Source organism: Diceros bicornis, chromosome 10, assembly GCF_020826845.1.
Source record: "Diceros bicornis minor isolate mBicDic1 chromosome 10, mDicBic1.mat.cur, whole genome shotgun sequence".
NCBI lineage: Eukaryota > Metazoa > Chordata > Mammalia > Perissodactyla > Rhinocerotidae > Diceros > Diceros bicornis.
Window position 1 is genome coordinate 77,416,484 of NC_080749.1, and position 25,043 is coordinate 77,441,526.

Genomic DNA, 25,043 nt, shown 5'->3' on the forward strand with positions numbered 1-25,043 from the left:
GTCATTTCAGTATCCCATTTAATGGAACTTGAAAAAATAGAGTACAACTTAGGTGTGTTAAGACACGTAACCACTCATGGCCTGTATGCTTGAAACAAGACTTGAAGGTAACACCAGAGATATGGGGTGGTTGCCAATCTCCATTAGTTTCTCTTGACTGCATCTGTTTTTTAGCAGTGGGGAGTCACAGCAGCACAGTTCCAACTCCATCCAGACCTGCATTCCAGCTTCCTGCCTTTTTTTTTGTCAACTTCTTACATTCAGCGTCCATGTCTGTTGGCAACTTTGGATAAGTGACAGAAAAGCCTCATTACTAAGGTTCTTTCCAAATGTTCACATAGCTGCTGTTCAAAAGGACAGAAACATACAAAATAAGCCTTGTTGACTTTGTTTCCCTTGTTTTGATATTTCATAAAAGTGACAAGTTTGAAATTAATTACTGAATAAATAGAATTCCAAACCAAGACAAATTTTATTAACGTTCATGAAAAGCTAATAATTACAATCTACACATGTATTTTTAAAATTTATTTTGATATATAAAGGGGCAAAAAAAATTCATGTAATACACAAGTACAGATTCCAGTCCACCCACCTACTTATCTAACCTCTTCTCAGAGGCAATCACTATCACCGGTTTCTTGTGTATCCTTGCAGAGATAATTCTATGCATATACAAATAAATGTTTAGGTACAGCATACCTTTGTTTTACACAAATGGCAGCATACTATACCCATAGTTTCAAACCTTTTTCTCATTTAATTACCTTGGGAAAATTCCTTGCCAGTACATACATATACTGCCTCATTCTTTGACTTTATAGTATTCCATTTCTATATTACGCTCTGCTGTCCACCTGTTCATCATTAGTCTTCTTTTGTATCGCTTATCTATGTAGCAAGCAGTGCAGACAGAAGTTTTGCTGGCAGAAGAAAAAATTCCTTTCTTTCTCAGGTCAAGCCCCCAAACTGTTGCCAAAGAATAACTATATAATCTATTCACAAGTATCTGAGAAGAGCTGCATCTAAGGGAGAAAGAATGGAGAATTACTAATCTGGTCACCACAACTGCAATTCCAGTTTCTATCACCCAGCTGTGTGAGCCTGTCGTTTAAGCAATCTGGATTGATTAGATGATTTCTAAAATTCCTTTTAGCAATAAATTGTAAGATTTGGAATTCCTGAGAAGTTGCAGCTAACATACTGTGTAATATTTTATACATTAAAAACATCTTATTTGGTCTCAACCAGGTAGGCAGAAAAGATTAAAATACTTTGCATTTGAAATAAATAGACACTAACATTAAAAATTATGACCAGGGAAATAATTTTAAAAGTTCCTAAAGGTTTCACCTCTAGCTTTCTAGATATTATAATTTAATATCGCAACAGGAGTTACCTTAAATCTCTCAGCAAAGGAATATAATTAAATGGAAGCTAGCACCAGCCACCAACCACATGCCCGCCCTTGAACTACCTCCTTGTGCTACTGCAGCAACACTATAAAGTACAAGTTAGTCCTATTTTAGAGATGAAGAAAGTAAGCTTCATAGATTGTTACTAACTAGCCTAGGGTCATCTGGTTGCTTCCCAAATAAACTAAATTAAAATGAGTATTCATTGGGCAAATTGTAACCTCAGTGTTACTTCCAAGTTTTCTATGTGACTCTGGATATATACTTTGCACTGATTCTCTTACAGGTTAAAAAAAAAGAAAAAGAAAAACCAAGGAGAGTTTATTAAAAAGCTGACTATAAATACTATTCAAACCAACAGGATTATGTCTTTTTTTTCCTTCCCAAAGGAAAAGGAATCATTCAAGAAGTTCTTTGGTTAACCTGAGACGCAACCAAAGATCAAAATCTAATAATTAGATCTGGCTAATATAACAATTCCTTTTCTGATAGACTCTTCACTTTTGTTGACCCAAGTAACTTCTGTATCTCTTCCCAAAGACGTCTAGGAAGTTCAGAATAATTTTTCATATACTTTTCCTTTCTTATTTATTATAATTTGCTTTTTGTACCTGAAATTAATCTAACTCCAAACACAGGATGTAAGTGGATGAATTATTTTCAATAGAGAACCCTATTTTCTTTGTAATTAGAAGGCATCAAATTGATGTACTCATATTGCTTTAGATGGGCACATTTGTGTTCAGTAAATATATGTGGTCTGTCTTCAATGACACTGCAATATAATTACTAGGTGCAAAACAAAGAACGGCACAGATCCATACACGTACAATGGCTCACTGTCTTCATGGATGACAACATTATTGGGATCTCTCATGTATTTGTTACTGAAAAAAAATTTTTCCTTTTAAAAAAGGGATAAGTGGAAAAGCATTTAGTGGGGAAAACTTTAATTAGGTATAAATTAAAGCTGATTTGAATATTTTGACATTCAAAAACTGAAAAAAGGGGCAAGCCTGACATAGGGTGCCAAGAAAAACCAGGATCAGATTAAACATTTGTTTTGGACCAATCACAAAACTAATAATCCAAATTACTATCATCTTACGCAGTTGTTCTCAATCCTGATTATACATCAAAATAACCTGTGAGGTCAATCAAATACAGATACCTAAACCAAAACCCAAACATACTAAATCAAAAAGCCGACAAAGTTGGGGCCCAGGCACCTCTGTTTTAAATTAAGCTCAAAAGATTAATGTAGTAGACATTGTTGGCTGCCCACCTTTTTTCCTTATCAGAATCCTAATTTTAAAAATTATGTCTTCTGCCCCCATATATACCCCATGCCTCAGAGGAAGAGGATTCTACTTCCAGCTCCAATAGACCTGACTGGCCTAAGGGTTATTCCATACTCTGCCAGTAACTGGCTTGGGGATAGACAGGTCTAAGCCACTTTAGATCAATGAGAACCAAGGATTTGGTGGCAAATTCTGGGAAAGCTTTTGCATATTAAGAGAGGACCCCAGGAATCCAGCCTGACTTCTCCACTGCATGTAAATGAAGATGCACACGGCCCCAACTGCTACTGGCAATCATCCCATAACCACGAGGGTAGCCAGCCGCAGGAGGATGCCAACACTGCAGTTGAAAACGGGAGAAAAAACTCCAGAGGTTCTTGGTGACACTGCTGAATCACTGGATTACAAATACTGAAGCCCATTCTATCAATAGACTTCATGCATAATGACTGAATTCATTTTCTTATTGTTAAGTCATTTTAAGTTGGATTTTTAGTTATTTGCATCTGAAACCTCAAGAGTGGTTCCAGTACAGCATTCTTTCAACCATAACAATCTGTATTAAGTAGAAACCACACAAACATCTTTTCATATTTAATCTGTAAATCTGAGATTGATTTATCTTCGGTTTTAACAAAGAATGAATCTTTAAAAAAGTAATTTATATCTTGTTATACTTTTCCAATATTTGAGCTGAACTGTATTTAAAAGTTTATATTCATTGCACTCACTTCATGATTTACTCAAAGTTTCTGCTGTAGGCTTTGTCTTGAATGTGTAAGACCATTCGCCGTGCATAGAAGTCCCTGTATTCCTCTGGTAATTCAGCCAGTGTTTTTAAGGCTCTGTCCAGAATTTGTGCAGCTCTTGATGCTGCTGTAGGATCTTTGTTTCCATAGGTATCTGTTTTATCATAGCATTCAGACGGAAGGTGCTTCCAAAAGACATTCACTCCCACTCCAAACTCTTCAGAAATTATATTATGGAACCATAACGCTGGAGAAAGTTTAAAAAAACAAGTTAAAAATAAAATCTACAGTTTAAAAAAAAACCAAAATGTCAGTGAAATATCACGAATTGCATATAGCCAATGTAAGAAAGAATTCTTGTAACTAGATCCCTTCGTTAGCACACTCCCAGCTTTTAAAAGAATCATGTTAACTTTTATGAATTGCCAACCAATTTAAAGTGTCAATAGCACAACCCTACGTTTGAAACCTTTGGAAGTAGCAATTTTTCCTTTTAACTTGAAAGACATCATAAAGTTGTAGTTGTTTCGTAGTTCTGTAATTCGGTACTGTGTTTGTGTTACTTGTTTATACTTCCTGAGTCACACAACCACATCAAAAGTGTTTATTTTGTGTACACAGAACATTTCAATTATATGAGGAGTATCTTTAACCTTTTCTGACTCAGTACAGTACTTTTGCTCTCCAAGACTTCCTGTTCAAGCTGCATTTGGTTTTCTAACTTGCTTAAATTTGCATTAATTGTAGCCTCCTCAGTTTTATATTGGTAATGCAATTATAATTGTCTCCTATTTCTTTCAGCTCCTTTACAATAAGTATATAAAACTAGAGCAAATATTTTGGTGGTGGTGAAGATGAGTAGACTTTATCATATTATACAGCTAATTAATTTTTTACCTCCACTAGAAAGTTTACTTTTTTGTTTTCAACTGAGTCTAAACCTTTTCAAAATATAGGTAATACAGAATACTAAAGCAATATAACAAAGATGAAATACTAGTCACATCAAAGAAATGTTTAATCTTGTAAAAGGGAGAAAGGAAGATTTACACAATGCTAAATTTTAGAAACAAACTCATTCTAAGAGTGCTCTAGGAAAAATAAAAGCTTAAAATATTTTGATTTGCAAAACTAGTTTTCAAACATGGTTTTAATCTTAACTACTCTTTCTTTCAGAATCTTTTTTTTCCTTATTCAATATAACAGGTAAAAAAAGCTAAGCATTCTGTTAAATTTAAAGCCAAAGATGGGGCTTTTGCTTTTACTTCAAATATATGCAAATGTTCAGTATTTCTGGCTTTTTTTTTTTCCTTTTTTTCCCTTTAAGTTGTATACAGAATAAGGGAAAATGGCATAGTCCTTAACCATACTCTGAGCATACAAAAAACAAAAATTTAAACACTGGCAGTGAATTTCAAGACTAGTGTGCTGGTTGTTTTCAATGAATGAATATAAGAATACGAAGTTAATGTATCAAATTTTTGTAGACAATTATGTGAAGGACACTATCAGGCCCCTTGGGGAATACAAAGATTAACAAAACATGGTCCTTGCCCTCAAGGAATTTATAATCTAGCCCCTAATGAGGGCATCATATTTTTATTAATACTTTTTTACTTAATTCTATCACTGGAAAGAGGTATTAATGATTATAAGTATATGAATTTAGATGTGGCAAATACAACTACAGGCATACCTCACTTTCTTGTGCTTCACAGATACTGTGTTTTTTACAAATTGAAGGTCTGTGGCAGCCCCGTGTTGAGCAAGTCTAGCAGCACCATTTTTCCAACAGCATGTGCTCACTTCGTGTCTGTATATCACATTTTGGTAATTCTCTCAATATTTAAAACTTTTTCATTATTATTATATTATGATCTATGACCAGTGATCTTTGATGTAACTATTATAATTGTTTGGGGGCACCATGAACTGCGCCCACAAGATAGTGAACTTAATCAATAAATGTGTGTGTTCTGACTGTGCCACCAATTGGCCGTTCCCCCATCTCTCTCCCTCTCCTCAGGCCTCCCTATTCCCTGAGACACAACAATATTGAAATTAGGCCAATTAATAACCCTACAATGGCCTCTAAGAGAGTAAAGTCACACATCTCTCACTTTGAAGCAAAAGCTAGAAATGATTGAATTAGTGAGGAAGACATGTCAAAAGTCAAGACAGGCCGAAAGCTAGGCCTCTTGCACCAAGCAGTTAGCCAAGCTGTGAATGTAAAGGAAAAGTTCTTGAAGGAAATTAAAAGTGCTACTCCAGTGAACACACGAATGATAAGAAAGTGAAACAGCCTTACTGCTGATATGGAGAAAGTTTTAGTAGTCTGGATAGAAGATCAAACCAGCCACAACATTCTCTTAAGCCAAAGCCTAATTCAGAGCAAGACTCTAACTCTTCAATTCTATGAAGGCTGCGAGAGGTAAGGAAGCTGCAGAAGAAAAGTCTGAAGCTAGCTAAGGTTGGTTCATGAAGTTTAAGAAGTTGTCTCCATAACAAAAGTGCAAGGGGAAGCAGCAAGTGCTGATCAGAAGCTGCAGCAAGTGATCGAGAAGATCTAGCTAAGATAATTAATGAAGGTGGCTACACTAAACAACACATTTTCAATGTAGATGAAACAGCTTTATTTTGGAAGAAGATGCCATCTGGGACTTTCATAGCTAGCGAGAAGTCAATGCCTGGCTTCAAAGGACAGGCTGACTCTCTTATTAGGGGCTAATGAGCTGGTGACTTAAAGTCGAAGCCAATGCTTATTTACCATTCTGCAAATTAAGAATTATGCTAAATCTACCCTGCCTGTGCTCTATAAATGGAAAAACAAAGTCTGGATGACAGAACATCTGTTTACAATATGGTTTACGCAATAGTTTAAGCCCACTGTTGAGACATACTGCTCAGAAAAAAAATGATTCCTTTCAAAATATTACTGCTTATTGACAATGTACCTGGTCACCCAAGAGTTCTGATGGAGATGTACAATGAGATTAATGTTGTTTTCATGCCTACTAACACAACATCCATTCTGCAGCCTATGAATCAAGGAGTAATTTTGACTTTCAAGTCCTATGATTTAAGAAATACATTTCGTAAGGCTATAGCTGCCATAGATAGTGATTCCTCTGATGGATCTGGGCAAAGCAAATTGAAAACCTCCTGGAAAGGATTCACCATTCTTGATGCCATTAAGAACATATGTGATTCGTGGGAAGAGGTCAAAATATCAACAGTAACAGGAGTACGGAAGAAGTTAATTCCAACCCTTATGGATGACTTTGAGGGATTTGAGACTTCAGAGGAGGAAGTAACTGTAGATGTGGTGGAAACAGCTAGAGAACTAGAATTAGAAGTGGATCCTGAAGATGTGACTGAATTGCTGCAATCTCATGATAAAACTTTCATGGATGAGGAGTTGCTTCTTATGGGTGAGCAAAGAAAGTAGTTTCTTGAGACAGAATCTACTCCTGGTGAAGATGTGGTGAAGATCGTTGAAATGACCACAACGGATTTAGAATATTACATAAACTTATTTGATGAAGCAGCAGCAGGGTTTGAGAGAGCTGACTCCAATTTTGAAAGAAGTTCTACTGCGGGTAAAAAGCTGTCAAACAGCATCGCCTGCTGCAGAGAAACCGTCCATGAAAGGAAGAGTCAATGGAGGCAGCAAACATCATTGTTGTCTTATTTTAAGAAATTGCCACAGCCACCCCACCTTCAGCAACCACCACCCTGATCAGTCAGCAGCCATCAACATCAAGGCAAGACCCTCCACCAGCAAAAAGATTATGACTCGCTGAAGGCTCAGATGATGGTTAGCAGTTTTTAGCGATAAAGTATTTTTAAATTAAGGTATGTACATTGTTTTTTTAGATATAATGCTACTGCATACTTAACAGACTACAGTATAACATAAACGTAACTTTTATACGCACTGGGAAACCAAAAAATTTGTGTGACTCACTTTATTGCAATATTTGCTTTATTTGCATGGTCTGGAACCAAACACACAATATCTTCAAGGGATGCTTTTACATAAATAGAATTTGTTAATGCATCCCTTTAATCTTAATTATGACTTTTATAATCTTCAGGTATTCACTTCTGAATAATAATTACCAGTGTTAATTACATTATTGATTACTAACTACAACTAATGCCTATTTATTGTACAAAGAAATTTAGTAACATTAATTCAGACTAGAAAAGTAATGTACACAAAAGACATCATAGGTGCTAAGATTATAACATTTTGATATCTAATAAAATCTCTAATGTGTTTTGGCTTTGAAATATATTGACCATTTCTTAGTAAATACTTAAGTGACATAGTGACCAAATAAAATGATTAAAGAACAACCAAGTATAATCTTTTCCAAGATATAAAGTATCTTGCTTGCTTTCATCTAATAAAATAACTTAGAGTATAATAATAATATATTTACAGGTTGCCTTTGAAAAACAAGATTGGTAGTTTTATAAGAATTTGCCTAAGCCTACTTTAAATACACACACACAGTTGTGTATAAAAATCATTCTGTATAGGACAGGATACACATAACAAATATACTTTTGTACTAAAAAAATCATATAATGGATGAGTGACAGAGTACAGAATTTATAAACAGCAAATTATTGATGTCTAGAAATCTTACCAGGAATGAATAATACATCTCCAGCTTTAAGGGAACATTCATACCTTCTAGCCTTAGAAAACAGTGGATATTTATCTAAGTCTGGGTTATCTATATTCAGTACTTCTGATTTAGTACCTGAAAAGTTCCAAAAAAGGATAACATAGAATAAGCAAAGTTATCATTTTTTAAAAAGTAATCACAAATATAAATTTGAAAATTTATTCTTTTGTGTACAATTACTTACTATACACTGTGAGAACAATTACTATTCTCCTGAAACCTCAGTCAATTTTCAATGACCTACCCTTTATTTACAACCATTGACATCTATGTAATATAATTAAGAAAATCTCATTCTTCATATACCTATCATTACATGTATACAATGGAGAACACAATACATCATAATTAGAAAGAAGCCCCCAAATTTTTTTCTATGAGAATAAAGAGATTTCTCAAAAAGAGTAACTGAATAAAATAGACTTCAGAAATATAAACTTAAAAAAAAGTACCTGATAAATATAAATACTGGGCATCTCGAGGACTGAATAGCACAACACGCTTTTTTCCTGTCACTTGTATTAAGAAGTTATCCATTACCTGAAGACCAATGAGAACTTATGGATAAGCAGTATCTAAAATTCAAATAAATAGAACCAATGGTATTCTGAACAGTTAACAGTAAATCTTATCCTTTAATAAGACTTGACTCACGTTATCTAAAACTCTTATAATAATATTCTAATCTAACAATGAAAACTTTCATATTCCAAATACAACTGTGCCTTTATTAAAGATATTTCTGCAGCACTGCCTTAAAAGGGGAAGGATTGGCAAGCCATCAGGAACTCTGCCATCAGGAAACTATCTGCCCTTGCCCCAGCATGAGGACAGTGAGGGCAGTTACCCCCACCTGAGGCTCCCCTGGTTAGCAGCTATCCTTTACTTATCTGTCAAGGCGCGCTGTGAGGCCACATCTGACAGCAGTGAAAGCACTTAGCAAGGTCAGGGGTTGGGAAGTACCAGGTGCTGCTGCAGCCACTGCCCAACTCTTAACACAAGGCCAACCATACTTTGGCTGTAGGTATCTTGATTTCTAGATTATTTCTATAGGACTATAACCTGGCAAATTTTCTTGATGTACATATTAATGGAGCAATCGACTCTTCCTGTGTATGCAAGGGTATACTTTGTTGGTACAGACTGTGAAAAATGTTAAAAGGCAGAGCTACATAATTCTCAGCAAAGGAATTAAAATATTTACTAAGCAAGATACATTCATGATTATTTACATATCACTTCTACCTAAATGTTTCTCCTTTTACCACTAATACTTTTACTTATGTAAACCTTAACTATATAACTAGCATCCCTTTGACTTATTTTTAATTTAAGAAAAGCTTTATAATATTCCATCATAACTCAAGATAAAAGGGATACTACTTAAAATTTAAAATACAGTCAGGGGGCCGGCCCGGTGGCGCAAGCAGTTAAGTGCATGCACTCTGCTGCAGCGGCCCGGGGCTTGCCGGTTCGGATCCCGGGTGCGCACCGACACCCCACTTGTCAGGCCATGCTGTGGCGGCATCCCATATAAAGTGGTGGAAGATGGGCATGGATGTTAGCCCAGGGCCAGTCTTCCTCAGCAAAAAGAGGAGGACTGGCAGATGTTAGCTCAGGGCCGATCTTCCTCACACACACACAAATACAGTCAGAATAAAGTTAAAAATGTATCTGAGTTATCATATCATTTTCTCACCATATCATTCATGTAAAACCTTTAAAAAATAACATGCCAAGATTTTATGTCTATCTCATTTAATTACAGAGTTACTATGTTAAAACCCTCCCAAGAGGTCCTCACCTGAATTATAAAACACAATTATAAAACTTCATATAGTTTGATTTAGAACTTTCTAAAAAATTCTTTTATCTTTAGAAATCTATTAGGTATTGCTTTAACGTCCTAAATTTCTCCACCTAACACCAAATCATACAGAATACTAGATTTTTAATGTTTTTAAAATATTTATAGGCACATATTTAAGTAAATAAAATTATAATACCATAAATGATCAATATTCTACACACCTTGCGGATCAACAAATACAGCAGACAGTTGACATTCTCAAAGGACATATATCCTAAGACCATCAGATTCTTAAAATTGGAAATGGCTTTCCCTTTCTCCTGAATAACAGTTCCATCTAATCATGTGTATCATTTCAACATCTTCATATCACAACCTTATCACTTTTTTCACTTTCACAATTTTCCCTCTCATCTGGTGGCCATTTTTCACATGTAAAAAAAATCACTTCAGAAAACTTAGTATATATACATATGATGATAAATCAAGAACAAGACCACACAGAAATGTAACTATGAGGAACTCACTAGGCTCTGGCATTAGCTAAATAATCACTCCCATGTCATCGCCTTGCAGAGCACCTGCTTTCAAACCTTATGTTTCCCACATTACCTGTCAAAGACCTTTAGGGTAGCCTAAAGAAAGTTGAAACTGTGAATGTTAAATCTATAAATCCTAAAGATCTACTAGAGCTTTAGATTTCTCATTTATGTAGCATACATCATAGTGGGTCCAAAGTTGTAATCCTGGTGAGCTAATTCGAAAAACACTGGAAAAGAACTGCTCCTCTTTGAAGAATTTTGGAAACTTAATATCTCTTTCCAATAAAGGAAACTGCTTTCTGATATCTGCAACATCCTGCATTGAGAGAAACATAGTAAGAATTTTAATAATAAACACAATATTGGCATAATGCTTATTTTATCTAAAGCTGCCCTCAGAGCCCATGATATTGAGGAATGGAGCAAAACTCTGTTCACTGCTTTAAAACACTAGGCTGTGACCACAGCCAACACGTGATCTTTCAGAAGAAGGAAAAACAGACTGTAAGGAGACTGCAGGTTCAACAGTATCACTACTGTTAAGCTTAATATGCTTCATGAATAGAAAGGGTCTTCCTACTTTAAGCAAGAATCATACAACTCTCATCTACTCGAATATTAACTATTTTAAGTTTAGGAGTCACAACTTGAACTTTATCAACTATGTAAAATCTGTGAGTTTGAGGGAGAATAAAAGAAGGTAAAGAAGTAAATAGTGAGATACAGGGAAAAAATATAATCTTGATCGTTTTAGGGACCACTCCTTAACACTGTAGCCATATTAATTTGACTCTGAATACATGTCGAAGCTTATATAATGAATTATTCAGAATGTTTATAATTATTTTAGATATTTTATTAGCTGAATGGCCATCTGTAACATATACAGCAGCAAGGATTTCTTAATTGTGTAGAGATTAGAGCGGATGACTCTAAACACTAAGATTCTATGGTCCTACTTGAAAACTAATCAACTTTTAATAATCTTACTTATTCAAGGGCACAAATCATTGAGAAAAGAATGGAAAAGGATATAACAGGTTATATGTCAGGCAGTAAGTATAAAAATTACAGTGCCAGTGAAAATATACACAGCCATTTAGGTTTTAAGCAACTGTTTTACATTCAGAATTCTTACCTTTCTAGGGTCTTCCCCAAGTGACCGTAAGTAGTACTTCTCATCCTTAAACATCCCAAAGAAAAAGAACATCAGTACTGACTTAAAAATATTAGAAAGTAAAGACATTAGGAAACGAGTCTTAAAATCTAACCCAGCCAAGTCGTTTTTGAACAAGTTCCATTTTCTTACCCTTTCTGCTAATGCTCTCTGGTGGCCACCTGAAGAAATGTCTTTATATGCTGCATGTAATAAGGACTGGGTCCACAACACGTTACAGAAAATAGATTCTAAAGGCAGCACACACACCCACGTCTAAATCCACAGTGCTTAATTTAGACTTTATACTCCAAATTATTTAGACTCTCAACAGTGTTTTAAGACTTAAAAGAATTCCCATTTGTATTGCACACATGATCTCAAGGTATTGTTGAGGGCCAACAATAAACTTCTTTAATACAAGACAAATGTAGAATAGGAGATAAATAAAATATACTTTTTCTTTTTTTGGTGAGGAAGATTAGCCCTGAGCTAACATCTGCTGCTAATCCTCCTCTCTTTGCTGGGGAAGACTGGCCCTGGGCTAACATCTGTGCCCATCTTCCTCCACTTCATATGTGGGACGCCTGCCACAGCATGACTTGATAAGTGGTGTGTATGTCTGCACCCAGGATCCGAACCTGCAAACACCAGGCCACCAAAGTGGAGCATGCAAACCCAACCACTATGCCACTGGGCTGGCCCCAAAATATACTTTTAATAATAAATTAAAAAAAAATCTAGAACACTGCATTTTATCAAGCTACGCCTATCCCTGATCATAAAAATTCTCATTTCATGGTAGTAAATTTAAGTTGATACTTTAAAAACTTGTCAATTATACTTCACTGAGTAGCTACAATAGGGAACTGTTTGAATTATAAAACATTACTGTTGCCTGCATTTCCTAGAAGAATTAGAGAATTGAGATATACCAGGTCAAGCACAGGGACAATCCAACTCAAGAATTCTGCCTCTTTTATATCTACATTGACTATTATAACACAAACTTCAAAATATATCTTATTTACCTTAACAACATATTATAAATCTACAATCATAAATTTAACTCTTAGATTCACTGTTTTTATATTTTTAGCTAGTAGTATATCAGATAAGTTCTATAAATTTATTACTGGCTAAACAGGTTTCAAAATATGTTCCTAAAAATTCTAAGAGTTTTCTACCAGTTGTAATGTTTCAGGATTTCAAAAATAAATTCATGCGGCAGATACAGAAATGCACTGTTCAGACCCTGTCAAGAAAGGATTCATTGCTTAGTTGCAAGGAGTGAGATTAACTTCCGGCTGCCAGGTGTTAACTGCTTCAAGTCCACCTCGGCCTTTGAACCAAGGTCATGCTCTTCTTGGAGTAGCCTCAACCAATGTCTGAGCAAGATGGCAAAAGGCCTGGACATTGCTACCCAACGCAGGACTCCTCTAACAGGCCGTCTTTGCTCAAGAGTTCCACACTGAGCTGGCAGAGACTCTGTCAGATCTGCCTTGCCGTCTGATGGCTTCCCCTACCCAATCCTCCCCATTCCTTTGACAGGTATTACTCCCCAGTCAGCCTTTTGCACTCCTAATTCCATCTCAGGATCTGATTCATGGAGGACCAAACTGACAGACCACAGTCATCTTATTTCCATACTTTCCATAATTTTTAGACTTTACTCCTTTGTCCTGTCTCTTTATTTCTTTTACTGCACTTGACATTTCATAGCTATTTAAATCTGTGCAGCTCATTACCCTTGGACAGGAAAGTACCAAAGGACAACTGAACATACGTGTTAAAGCGTGGCTATAAAATTAAAAAACATCCATCAGGAACAGCTAATGAAATCAGTTTTAGTAGACAATTCCAGTCATACTATAGAATCACAGACCTGCAGAGTTTGTAGGGATCCTGGCGGTAATTTAGTGTAACCATTACCTGAGCAGAGAAGCGTGAAAACGTACCGCCTTTTACAGTCAAAATGACCACCAGCCCACTGGCTCAAATGCAGACAACAGCTTCACTCAAAGCTCAAAAAGCAGTTTATTTTTGAAATGTGCTTTTGAGATATCACAGTGGAATTTTTTTAAATGTATTTTTTAAAAATGTATAAGCCTCAACGCCTTATCTCAAGATATTTAATTGAATTATTTAAAGCTAGATTATAATGTAAATAAGTAGAATTCTTCTGTATTTAATCCTGAAATGTCATAGCAAATACACACAACAGAAATCACATTGATAATAACTAACAATAATAAATATAGAAATCCTCTATTAGTCAATAAGATAAGAAAATAAAGTTCTCCATTAGCATTTGAACTTGGCATATCAGATCAACAGAGTTTCAAAGGAAGTGATGTTAACAGCTAACATTTAGTAAGCAGTTTCTACTATGTCAGGCACTGTGCTAAGTACTCTACAGACTTTATTTAGTTAACTATTAGAAAAATCTTATAAAATAGGTACTGTTATTATTCCTACTTTATAGATGAGTAGACAGAGACACAGAAAAATAATTTGGCCAAAGTTTGAGATCTAATAAATAGAGCTAGGATCTATGGCATATACAACCAAACCTTAAGAATAGCTATTGGAGAAGGCTACAACTCTTGATATCCAATGTTCTTTTACAAGAAAATCCATCTGAAATAGATATTAATACTTTCTAAAGAAAATATGTTAAAATCAATTACCTCTGAAATAAAGAATTCTTCATGCTTTTCTTCAGCTGCTCTCTGAACCAACTTGTCAAAAGGTAATGTTCTAAAATAAACACAAAAGAATCCTTAGACTTAATAATAATAAATCAACTAGTAATACTCTAATCACTATATACATAGGCTTGCTGGAGTTGGATATGCTCTTCTGTTTTACAATATCCACAGTTTTTATTATAACTTATTATGTGGAGTTCTAAATTTCCAAAATTCATTTAGTGGTATTAACATAGGTTGTCTGAAATTTTGATTTCAAAAATTAAAGATTTTTAAATCTATGGTACAGATGGATCCTTCTCATATGTCAATATCTTCCTATTCCAAGTTACTATTAGAAAAATGTTTCTATGGTATCTGGTTACCTTTGGAAACACACAAACTTTCAAGCTCTTAGTGCTACCTATTTTCAAGTGTCATGGCAAAACAAGTCTTGTGATGAATGGGGCAAACTACTACTCTAACTTTGGGAGACACTAGGCAAATGGTCCAATGACCAAATGGTCCCTCTCACCGATCTGCCTGCCTTGTAGCACTACCACAGAACACAGAAGCCTGTAACCCTGCTCTCATCCTCCGGCACCACCCTCGGTCATTTTAAGACAGATTCTGAGGAATAGCTCAAGGAGAATTCCAGTGAAGTGACCAAGTTTTATTCTTCTTCAATATTTCTGCCCAAATGCCTATCTCCTTCCATCCTGGTGAACAGGGCTGAACATCGTAGAAGCAAAGTTTTTCTCGTCTACCTCACACTCTTAAGCCTGGAGGGCTGTCTTTTCTTCGGGTCCCTTCCTATCCCTTCAAGCTTCTAGAATCAAAAGTACTGCCCCCTACATGAAGATGACACCTTATCAGTAACATCAAGACAATGAAGTCCTCAAAAGCATCTTGGTCAAAAGCCTCTCCTCGCCTCTCCCCTCGCACTGCCCTGCAGCCTCCAAACCTCTGATGAGGAGTTGTAAATCTTTTCACTCTTAATATCAACTATCTTTCCACTTGAAATCTGTACTGGGGAGGTAGGGAGAAAGCAAAACCCTTTCTCCTTTATAAGATGACCTTGGGCTTACCTTCTCCTAGCAGTGTTTTCCTGGAAACACACTGGGTTAAGATAAATATGGAATGTCAGCTGTGATATCAGGTAACAGTGTTTATTGTAAAAATGACCCTTGACTGGTGAACTACATCTGGACCAGAAGGCTGGTGAGTGGACAATAAACACTCGTCAGGAAGCAGAGGATTCGGCCTCCCTGTGTGCAGTGTAACTCTTGTAACTGAGTACGTCCCTTGGAATCTAGAAGCTAAGTTCATGGGCTGTTTCATGCTACTGGTGTCTGTGGACTATGGGACTTAACTAAGCTAGGATGTTTCTGTACCCACCTCTATGGTCTTGTTCCCTCACCACCAAGGTCTCACTTAGTGAATCAAAAAATGGCTCCTGGATTGGTATAAGGACTCCCCCTGATACTACCCCACTAGAATACTGTTTCCTGCCTTGCATCCTCTTGCAAAGTTAAGTGAATCTGATGCCAGATTATAGACAAGTGGGTCCTATGAGCCTGAATGTCAATCTGAACTTGAGGACACTGCTAGTAATTACATAGAGTGAGCACTATAAGAGAGAAGAAAGGAGACTGCCATCTATTCAGACTAATCTCCTACTATAGTTTCTGACTAATTATATCAACAAATTTCTTGGCATCTTCCTATTCAGTGTTTTCCATCTCTGACCTCACTGTGTACCCTTCATTCCTACCAAAGTATCTTTGAAGAGTTTCAGAACAATGTGGAAGCCTCTCTGGCCCAGAACTACCTCTGTAATTGGTACAGCTGCCCAGGCTTAGCTTTTCTTCCTAGAACCCACAAGTGTTTCCAGACCTTTACAAGAACAGGGCAGACAGAGTAGCTCAGTCCAGAGAAGCAGAACTCGGGTGCCCACAGCAACCTTCTCCCTTAGGCAGTGCTACCTGTCAGAGCTTCTGCAGAAGCCAGGCTGAGAGGGGGTGGGGTGAAGTATATGAATTGGGAAGTTCCTTGGCCTCAGGGTCTTATCTATTCTGTGCACGTTTCATAAAGAAGGGCGTGTGCTATTGATGCTGCATTTGTCTGGACTGGCACACAGACCAGGAAGGGAGGTAGTATCAAAGAGGGGTTAGGATCCCGGGCTCCATGCAGTCAGGCAAATCTGGCTATAAGTCCAGCTCCCGCAGTTTGAGCTATATGATCTTGGGTGAGTTTTTAAACCTCCGTTTTCTCATCTGTATAATTATAAAAAAAACTACTTCACAGATTGTTCTGACCTTTAAATGAGTAATATAATCTAGGATGTTTGGCACAGTACCTGATACATAGTAAGTGCTCAGTAAAGGACAGATGGTGGGGTTAATGACAATGATAATGTACCCTTTAGCAGCATGCAAGTAGTTACCAACATTCAAAAAAAGAAAAAAATCGTCACTGTCCTGTTTCCCATTTGCAAAGGCTGCTTTGCAAAATCAAGATCAGGATGAACATATAATAAACAATAAGAGCAGGATGATGACAGGAATTAGAGGATGTGGTAGGGAGAGGCAGCAAAGCAAAGCTTATATAAGATTCAGACTTTTTTTAAAAAATCTATGACCAGACGAATACCAACAATACCCTTTCAGCACACAAGGCTCTCCCTGTTCACAGCATCCTGACTCTCGAAGAACAGTGAGAGCTACCAAGAAGAAAGAAGTAAAAGCTAAGACTTGGAAATGTATTGACCTTCCAGTGTTTAATAAGCAGAAATGTAACCTTCACCTGAAGTGACAATGACAGATGTGTGTAGGACTTCTTACTTTCTAGTCTCCCTTTGGCCTAGATGCCTCCCTTCTTTCCTACTCCCTCGTAACTGCCAAAAATAACTAAATCTATTTTCTTTCTTGCACTAAGAAAATCTTGCAACTCTTTAGTAGCTCTAGTGAAAGGCTTCGAGAAAGCTGGGATAGGAACTATTACATAATATATGTGCTTCAAAAACAAGTTTTGAAAAGTTTATAGGACATGACAGCACAGCAAAGCAATTCAAGATGAAGTTTCAATACCCACTTGTTATGGCATTTAGACTCTCTGGAAAATAAATATCATTAATTGCTGGAAAATGCCCATCATTCCAGCACTTTCTTCATTTAATAAAAATGAAAAGTTCTTACACTTGGAAAAACTTATGGCAATTAAATTAAATTCATGGCCTATTAAAAACCAAAATTATAATGGTGAATATTCAAGGGATCAAAAACTGAGAAATGCTTTGGCAAGCTTCTAAATGAGCGTGGAAAACTCTAATGAGAAAGGAAGGGCCTGGACATTAGCCGCTCTGTTTAACTCATCTCTAAACTCTGGAAGGAAGAGTGGGAGCTACCTTTCTTTAAAAATCAGTCTTTTGTGAACTACATGGCTTTTCAATAGATTAAATTTGCTGGGAACTGCATGTGCTCAGAATTCGAAAGTTATTTGTTTTTTAATTTAACATTTTTTAATGAAACTCATGAGAATAAACTCATGGGAATAAATAGCATATTAAATCTATGAGATTAGAGCATTTAAAGCTTTCAAGTTTAGACATTCAGCAGCTTTTAGCTATCTCTTATTTACTTTTAAGAGATCTCAAAGCATAAAATGACAGCCATGAGGGAAATTAAAAGTATTTAAAATTATTTTGTCAAAAGGGAAAATTAAGCATGGTTTTCTAGTTATCCAAGTTGATGAAAGATTCTACCAAACATAGCAACTACTTGTCCTATATTTTTGGAGAGGGCAGAAAAAGAAAACATGGGCTTATACTTACCTAAAAACAATTTGGAATTAGAAAATCTTCCAAAAATAAGGGCATCAAAAATCAAAATAGGTTATGAAGGAAAACTTTAGAAATTTTTACTCTAGATAACAATTACTAATGTGGTAGGATCAATTAATTAATGAAGTGTTGAATGAATACAGCACACCCAACTTTAGGTATAATCTAACTCTAGGTCTCTTTTCCTTCTGTGACTCCAGAAGGTAGTGTATACACCCTATTTAAAAAATGGTCTTCGGGGGCCAGCCTGGCGACATAGTGGTTAAGTTCGCACGCTCTGCTTCAGTGGCCCCGGGTTCTCAGGTTCGGATCCTGGGCGCAGACCGTCGAGCCATGCTGTGGTGGCATTCCACATAAAGTAGAGGAAGGAAGATGGGCACAGATGTTAGTCCAGGGCCAATCCTTCTCAGCAAAAAGAGAAGGATTGGCATCAGATGTTAGCTCAGGGCTAATCTTCCTCACAAAAAAAAAAAGGTCTTTGGAAATGTCTTTGTATAATTATGTAAACTCAGAATTCTTGTCTTTTAAAAGCCATTCTTTAAAAATTAATAAGCTATTCCATGATTATAACAAGCTAGCTGAAAGATGAAATGTCATATGGTCTTTGTATAATAATGCAAAAATATTTTAAAGGCTTTAAAAGTTATTTGTATCCCCAGAGCAAAGCTTAGAAGAAAATACCTATACACAAAGTTCTTACTAATGAAGTCCATCTGGGCAACCGCAGCGACATGAATCTTCACTTCTTTCCTCCCCCCGGCTTGACTCAGGTAATCCACTGTCCATCTGCTTGTACACGCCCCCAAATCAATTCCTTCCAACACCAGAGGTTTTCTCTGTAAGTGGGGAAAAAAATATAACAAAAAATTAGGGAAAACCAACAATATGCCAGGAGTTATATTTCGCAATAAAGGGACAAAAACAAATAAGAAATGATTCTTGATCCCAAAATGCTCAAACTCAAATCTTTGGACAATTCAGGCTGTAACTACAATAGGAAGAGGACTCATGTAATATACTTAGAACAAAATTTTAACATTAGGAAAACAAAATCAAACACAGCAGCAGTACCATCAAGAGCTTAGAAACAAGAGAAATCTGAATATCATTTAAAGAATTTTCATAGTGTTATGACAAAAAATATAAATGATTAAAATTTGTACTTTATAGTCAAATATTGTTTGTAACTTTATTTTGATATCATTTTGAACTATGGAACAGTTACAAGAACATTACAAAGAACTCCCATCAACCCTTTACTCTGATTTGCCAACTGTTAATTTAACATTTGCCCCACTTACTTACCATCTCACTCTCACTGTCTGTGTATAGACAGGGACATATTATTAAAGATAATTCAATTTTTTCTGAACTATTTCAGGGTAAGTTGCTGACATCATGCTCTTTTATATTTAAAAACTTGAACAAATTTCCTGAGAACCAAGACATTCTCTTATATAACCACAGGATAATTATCAAAATTATATTTAACACTGCTATAATACTATTATCTAACCCACAGTCCTTATCCAAATTTTGCTAATTGTCCCAATAATGTCTGGGATGGTTATTTTTTTTACCTATTTCTGAGATGCCACATTGCATTTAGTTGCCATGTCTCTTCGAATCTGGAAGAGACCTCAGCCTCTTTCTTCCATGACCTTGACATTTTTGAAGAGGACAGGCCCATTGTTTCGTAGAACGCCCTTATTTCTTCATGATCAGATTCAGGTTATGCATTTTGAGAAGGAATGTACCACAGAAGCACTGTCGGGTCCTTCTCACACATCAGGTGGCACAGGATCTTTTGCCCTATTATTTGTGATATTAATTTTGATCAATTGCTAATTCCTGTCTGAATTAAGTATTGCTATGGTGAGTGGAAAAATCATGATTTTTTAAAAACTTTATCTTCATCTACTTTCACTAGTTGGCATTCTAACGTCAAAATGAGCTCTAACTTCCCCATTTATTTTATTCACTGGGTTATAATCTATTAATATAATTTTGATGCTCAAATTATACCAGATTTTGCCAACAGGAGCCCCTTCAAGCTGGTTTTTGTAACTTTTTACCTGAGCACTTCCTTACTTTATGGCCAAATAACACAATCCAGCATCCTTTTATACTTTCCCTGCCCCAGCCCTACAGTCATTTCTTCAAGCAGCTCTGGTTTCTCTTAGTGAGGAATGCTATTTAGAAATGATGATCTGGGGGCTGTGTGTTCATTGTTATTGGGGTGTCATTACTTCTAGGCCAGAAGCTAGGAAATATGTGAAGGGGTGTGTATACTCACTCCCCCTCTCCCCAAATATATACATACACACACACATACCGTATATGCATATACCTGTATCTATTCTTCTCTCTCTCTCCATATATACATATATACTATACACACACACACACACTTAATGGATCTATGTATGAACCATGATAGCCCCAATGTTGACACCTCCAATGCCAATCTTATACCACAAGATTCATTCTAATCTTTATTGTTTATATATTTGTAACTCCCTTCCCTAACAGTGAGAAATCTGGTTCCTATCATCCTCAATGCTTAACCAACTGCACAATCCCAGAATTCACAATAAGTACTTTCACAATTGCTAAGTCAAACCACTGTAAAAAAACAAGGCTACTAACTAGAATTCAGTATTTGTTTACAGTTTTTTGTCTTTAAACTGAAAACATATAATTGAAGTACTACGTTCAAAAGTCACATGGGTACTTACATTCACTTGTTTTTTATACTCTATATTAGAATTTTGTTGTTTTTTTTTTTGTGAGGAAGATCAGCCCTGAGCTAACATCCATGCAATCCTCCTCTTTTTGCTGAGGAAGACTGGCCCTGAGCTAACACCCGTGCCCATCTTCCTCCACTTTATGTGGGACGCCGCCACAGCATGGCTTGACAAGCAGTGCGTCAGTGCGCGCCCGGTGTCCGAACCCGGGCCGCCAGCAGCAGAGTGCACACACTTAACTGCTACGCCATGGGGCTGGACCCAAGAGTTTTGTTTTTTTAAAATCATTACTTGTCCTATTAATTTTATTATTACTATTACTTTAGAATGTAAAACATTAATGTGATCACTAAAGTCAAAACTATACAAAAAGGTCATCCCATCCATATTCTTCTACCTCATACTCACTCACCCCCTAGAGATAACTAGTCTCAATGTCTGGCTTATCATTCCTGTATTTCTTTTTTGCAGGGTGATCAAAAACATATATGCTTCCTTATTTCCCCTTCTTTTTTACACAAAAAGTGGTATATTATGTATTTTCCTTTGTAATTTGCTTTTTTTTAATTTAAAAATATACCCTGGAAATCACCACTATCCTTTCAGATTATCACCCTCATTCTTTTTTTACAGCTTAGCACATCAGAGTGTAAACGGATTATTTAAAATAAATCAATCACTCTCCTATGCATTGGTTTTTAGACTATTTGCAATAATTTGCAAGTACAATAAACACTATTTAGACATTTTCATATTGTTGGAGGTGTGTCCCCAGCGTAAATTCCTAAAAGAGGGATTGCTCCATCATAAAGTAAACACATACACAGTGTATGTGGCTGTACCACTTGGCATAAACTGTGAGAGAGTCAGTTTCCTCACAGCCTCACCAAGAGTGTATTATTAAAGCCTTTTGATTTCTGCCAATATAACAGATAAGAAATGGTCTCTCCATGCAGCTTTAATTTCTCTTATGAGTAAAGCTGAACATCTTTTCATGTTTAGAAGCCATTTCTATCCTTTTTGTCAACTGCTCACTTTTTATCAGATTTTTGGCCTCCCCTGCTTAATTTTTAAAAGTTCTTTACAAACATGGCCTTTTACTGCCCTTTATTGAAATATATGTTGCAAATAATTTTCTCCCAGTTTGTATTTTATGTACTCAAATTTTAATCTTTTATTACATCTGAATTTTGAGTCATAGAAAGCCCTTTCACACACCTATATTATAGAGGAATTTACCCATGTTTTCTTCCAGTACTTGTGTAGCTTCATTTTTTTACATTTAGATCTCTGATCCATTTGGAGATTACTCTTGTGTATGGTGTCAGATATAAATCTCATTTTATCATTTTCTAAATGACCATAGAATTGTCCCAGCACCATTTACTTAAAAGTTCATCTTTGCCCCAGTGATTTTTAAAATGTCATGTTCAGCACATACTAAATTTCCCTCTGAATGGAAATTTATATATAATCTCCAGACTTTCTATTCTATTTCTCTGGTCTGTCTATTCATGCACCTGTACCACAGTGTTAATTATTAACATACGTTTAAAAATCTGATAGGACTATGCCCCCTCATAGCTGTCGTTGAGTGTTTCCAAGTAGAAAAGTCTTGTTTTGCAATTTTGTTACTAATTCCTAGTTTTATTACATTGTGACCAGCGTTGTTTGTAATTTTCCACTTTAGGAAATTTAGTGATGATTTCTTTGTGACATATTATGTTTTGCCTGGGGAGATTAAACTACAAATTACCTGCATCTTACAAAGCACTTTCGCATGCATCTTCACAATACCGCCCTGCAGGCATCTTACACTAACACGTCCTGAGGAGGGGTGGGGAGGGCAACAACAGCCCATCCGGCACTAGTCCCCCAAATAAACGAAGGCTCGAATCCTCCGTAGGTTGCTAACGCCTAAAAGAAAAAACTTCATCCTTGACTTTTGTAATACTGAGAACTGTAGCTCTATGGCCACTCTTACAGATATAAATATCAAGTAAAATTGCTCGGGGGGGGTTCTACCATAAGCAGACTAACGGTAACCTTGGTGATTTTTTCTTTTCCAATATCTGCTGGGCTCTTTATTCTGTTTTCCTGAAGCCTGGACTCCCTTGCAAAGCACTGCAAGCAAAAATACTTTTTTCCCCCTTAATATTTTTCTCTGAGTTTTCTTTTACAATCCAAGACCAGTGGAGCTTTCCTGGGGGATTCCCACTGCTGCCCCTGTCGGCTCAGCGCAACGAGAAACCTGCTCCTCCACACCAGTAACTCGAGCGGACCGGCCACCAGGGAGCCGGGAACCCTCCTCTAAACCTGAGGAGACCGCAGGGGAGACGGGCAGGCGGGGCGAGGTGGTGGAGAGCTTCCTCCGCTGCCACGGTAACCGCACCCGCGGCTCCGGCACAGGAGGTCACCGCCAGCGAGCAGCGCTCACTACGCGAGATGCTTCCCGCGCTCAGCTCTCCGCGCTCACCCTGCTGCCCGGAAACGCGGAGCTGTGCCCTCCGGAAGACTGGGCGGGCCAGTCGCGATCCCCCACGCGCCCTCTCCCTCGGCCTTGGAGCCCACCCGCCGTCTCCGCCCGCAGCCTCCTCACCACGCCCTGGGCCGCAAGAAGGCAGTTCGGGGCCGCCCGAGCGGCAGGGACGGCATCCCCTGGCTCCCCGCGGCCCGACCCCGCGCGAGGGCCTCACCTGCGGGTAGAGGTGCTGCACGAACTGCTCCTGCGAAACGCCGTCGAGCCGGGGGACCGGGAGGCGCTGCCCGGCCATGGTGGCTCCCGCCCGTCCTCTTTCAAGTCCCGCGAACCTCGGCCCCAACGTGTTCCTCAGCGCGCGATCCGCCCGGAAACATGGCCCGCGGAGAAAAGGTCCGCGAGGTCGGCGGACTCGCGACAGCGGCGGCTTCCGAGCGCTGGGCCGGGGGTCCCAAGGCCTCTGCGCGGGCTGTGTGCCGGAGGGCGGGGATGGGGTGGACTCATCAGAGGCGGCAGCAACGGGCCGGCTTTACTCTCCAGTCTCTTTCTGCGAACCCCCCTGAGGTGGTTTCCCACCGACTATCTTTCGGGATGCACAAGCAAGCACAGGGGTAAAAGGTCATAAAGATGGCGCTGGCCGTTCGGCTGCTACCCCGCTTGCTGCTCTCTCGGCCGCTGCCCGGCGGGGCCGCCCGACCCCGGCCTCCCGATGCAGCCGAGGAGAGGCCGCCGTTGGCTGGACTTTGCTGCTGCTGCCGCCGCCTCCTCGGCTCGGGCGCGGCCCCGTTCCCTCGCGTCCCTCGGGCCTCGGCGGCCTGGGCGCTGCCTGCTCGCGGTCCCCGGCCTCCCCGGCTCGGCGCTCGGGGGCTCCCCGCGCTCTCCGCGCTCCCCGGGCGCAGCTACAGCACCGAGGAGCAGCCGCAGCCGCGCCAGAAGACCAAGATGATCATCCTGGGCTTCTCCAACCCCATCAACTGGGTGCGGACTCGAATTTTCGCCTTCCTTATCTGGGCCTATTTCGACCGCGAGTTCAGCATCGCAGAATTCTCTGAGGGAGCGAAGCAGGTGTGTGTATTTCCCCGGGTTGACCTGTCGCCTCTCCCGCCTTCAGCTCTTACACGCACAGGTGCTCAGCGGGGAGGCGCCCCCGCTGGATCCCAGATTACCAGAACGTGTGGAGTGACCCAGGCGCGGAGCCCGCCGGCCGCGTTTTGGCTTAAATTAAGCTTCTGGGTCTGTTTGCACGGTCGTCGAGGAGGAGGGGTTCGATTGAGACACCAGGGTGAAGTCCCCAGTTGCCTTCTCTGCTCCCTACAGGTTTTGACTCAGAAAGAAATGGATTCAAAGCTCATTTCTGCCACTTAAAAGTTACGTGGTTTTATCTTTTCTGGACGTGATTGTCTGCAAAATGAAGAAGACAATGCCTGGCACGTAGTAGGCACTCCATAAATGTTGGTTGAATGAATGAGTGAGTGGATAAGATGGTGTGGAAGAGTAAATGAGATAACATTTCCAAAGTGCTTTAATGTCGTTTTGAGTAGAAAGAAAACTTCCTGTCAGCTATTTGACAGAGCTCTGCTGCCCTTCCCCTCGCCAGCGCTCCCCATCATACT

At 38.3% G+C, this 25,043-nt stretch overlaps 2 protein-coding genes across 5 annotated transcripts in view; one reads left to right on the forward strand and one right to left on the reverse strand.

Annotated features, from left to right (window-relative positions):
- TYW5 (tRNA-yW synthesizing protein 5) lies at window positions 1-23,971 on the reverse strand. 2 transcript variants are annotated; one of them, XM_058549522.1, is made up of 9 exons: window positions 23,648-23,971; window positions 18,886-19,040; window positions 14,364-14,433; window positions 11,656-11,700; window positions 10,696-10,833; window positions 8,618-8,705; window positions 8,124-8,240; window positions 3,448-3,712; window positions 1-283 (listed from the first exon to the last, which is right to left on the reverse strand). In XM_058549522.1, the coding sequence occupies exons 1-8, from the start codon at window positions 23,723-23,725 to the stop codon at window positions 3,456-3,458; spliced, it is 948 nt and encodes a 315-aa protein (XP_058405505.1). In that variant the 5' UTR covers window positions 23,726-23,971; the 3' UTR covers window positions 1-283; window positions 3,448-3,455. The 2 variants fall into 2 exon arrangements, with proteins under 2 accessions (XP_058405505.1, XP_058405504.1); XM_058549521.1 differs by lacking the exon at window positions 1-283 and adding an exon at window positions 430-1,025 and having other exon boundaries at window positions 23,648-23,969.
- The window catches only part of MAIP1 (matrix AAA peptidase interacting protein 1), a 10,146-nt gene continuing 8,619 nt past the window's right edge, over window positions 23,517-25,043 (forward strand). The window contains exon 1 of one of the 3 annotated variants that reach the window (XM_058549525.1): window positions 23,517-24,495. In XM_058549525.1, coding sequence (XP_058405508.1) covers window positions 24,058-24,495 — 438 coding nt within the window. In that variant the 5' untranslated portion in view covers window positions 23,517-24,057. The remainder of the gene's footprint in view (window positions 24,496-25,043) is intronic. The other 2 variants (XM_058549524.1, XM_058549523.1) reach the window with 2 other exon arrangements.

Coding starts and splice junctions, on each gene's coding strand:
- TYW5 (XM_058549522.1), bottom strand. CDS start 23,725: ATGGCCGGGCAGCGCCTCCCGGTCCCCCGGCTCGACGGCGTTTCGCAG. Junction 19,041..23,647: donor TGCAGCACCTCTACCCGCAG/GTGAGGCCCTCG, acceptor CCCCACTTACAG/AGAAAACCTCTGGTGTTGGA. Junction 14,434..18,885: donor AGTAAGAACTTTGTGTATAG/GTATTTTCTTCT, acceptor TGTTTATTTTAG/AACATTACCTTTTGACAAGT.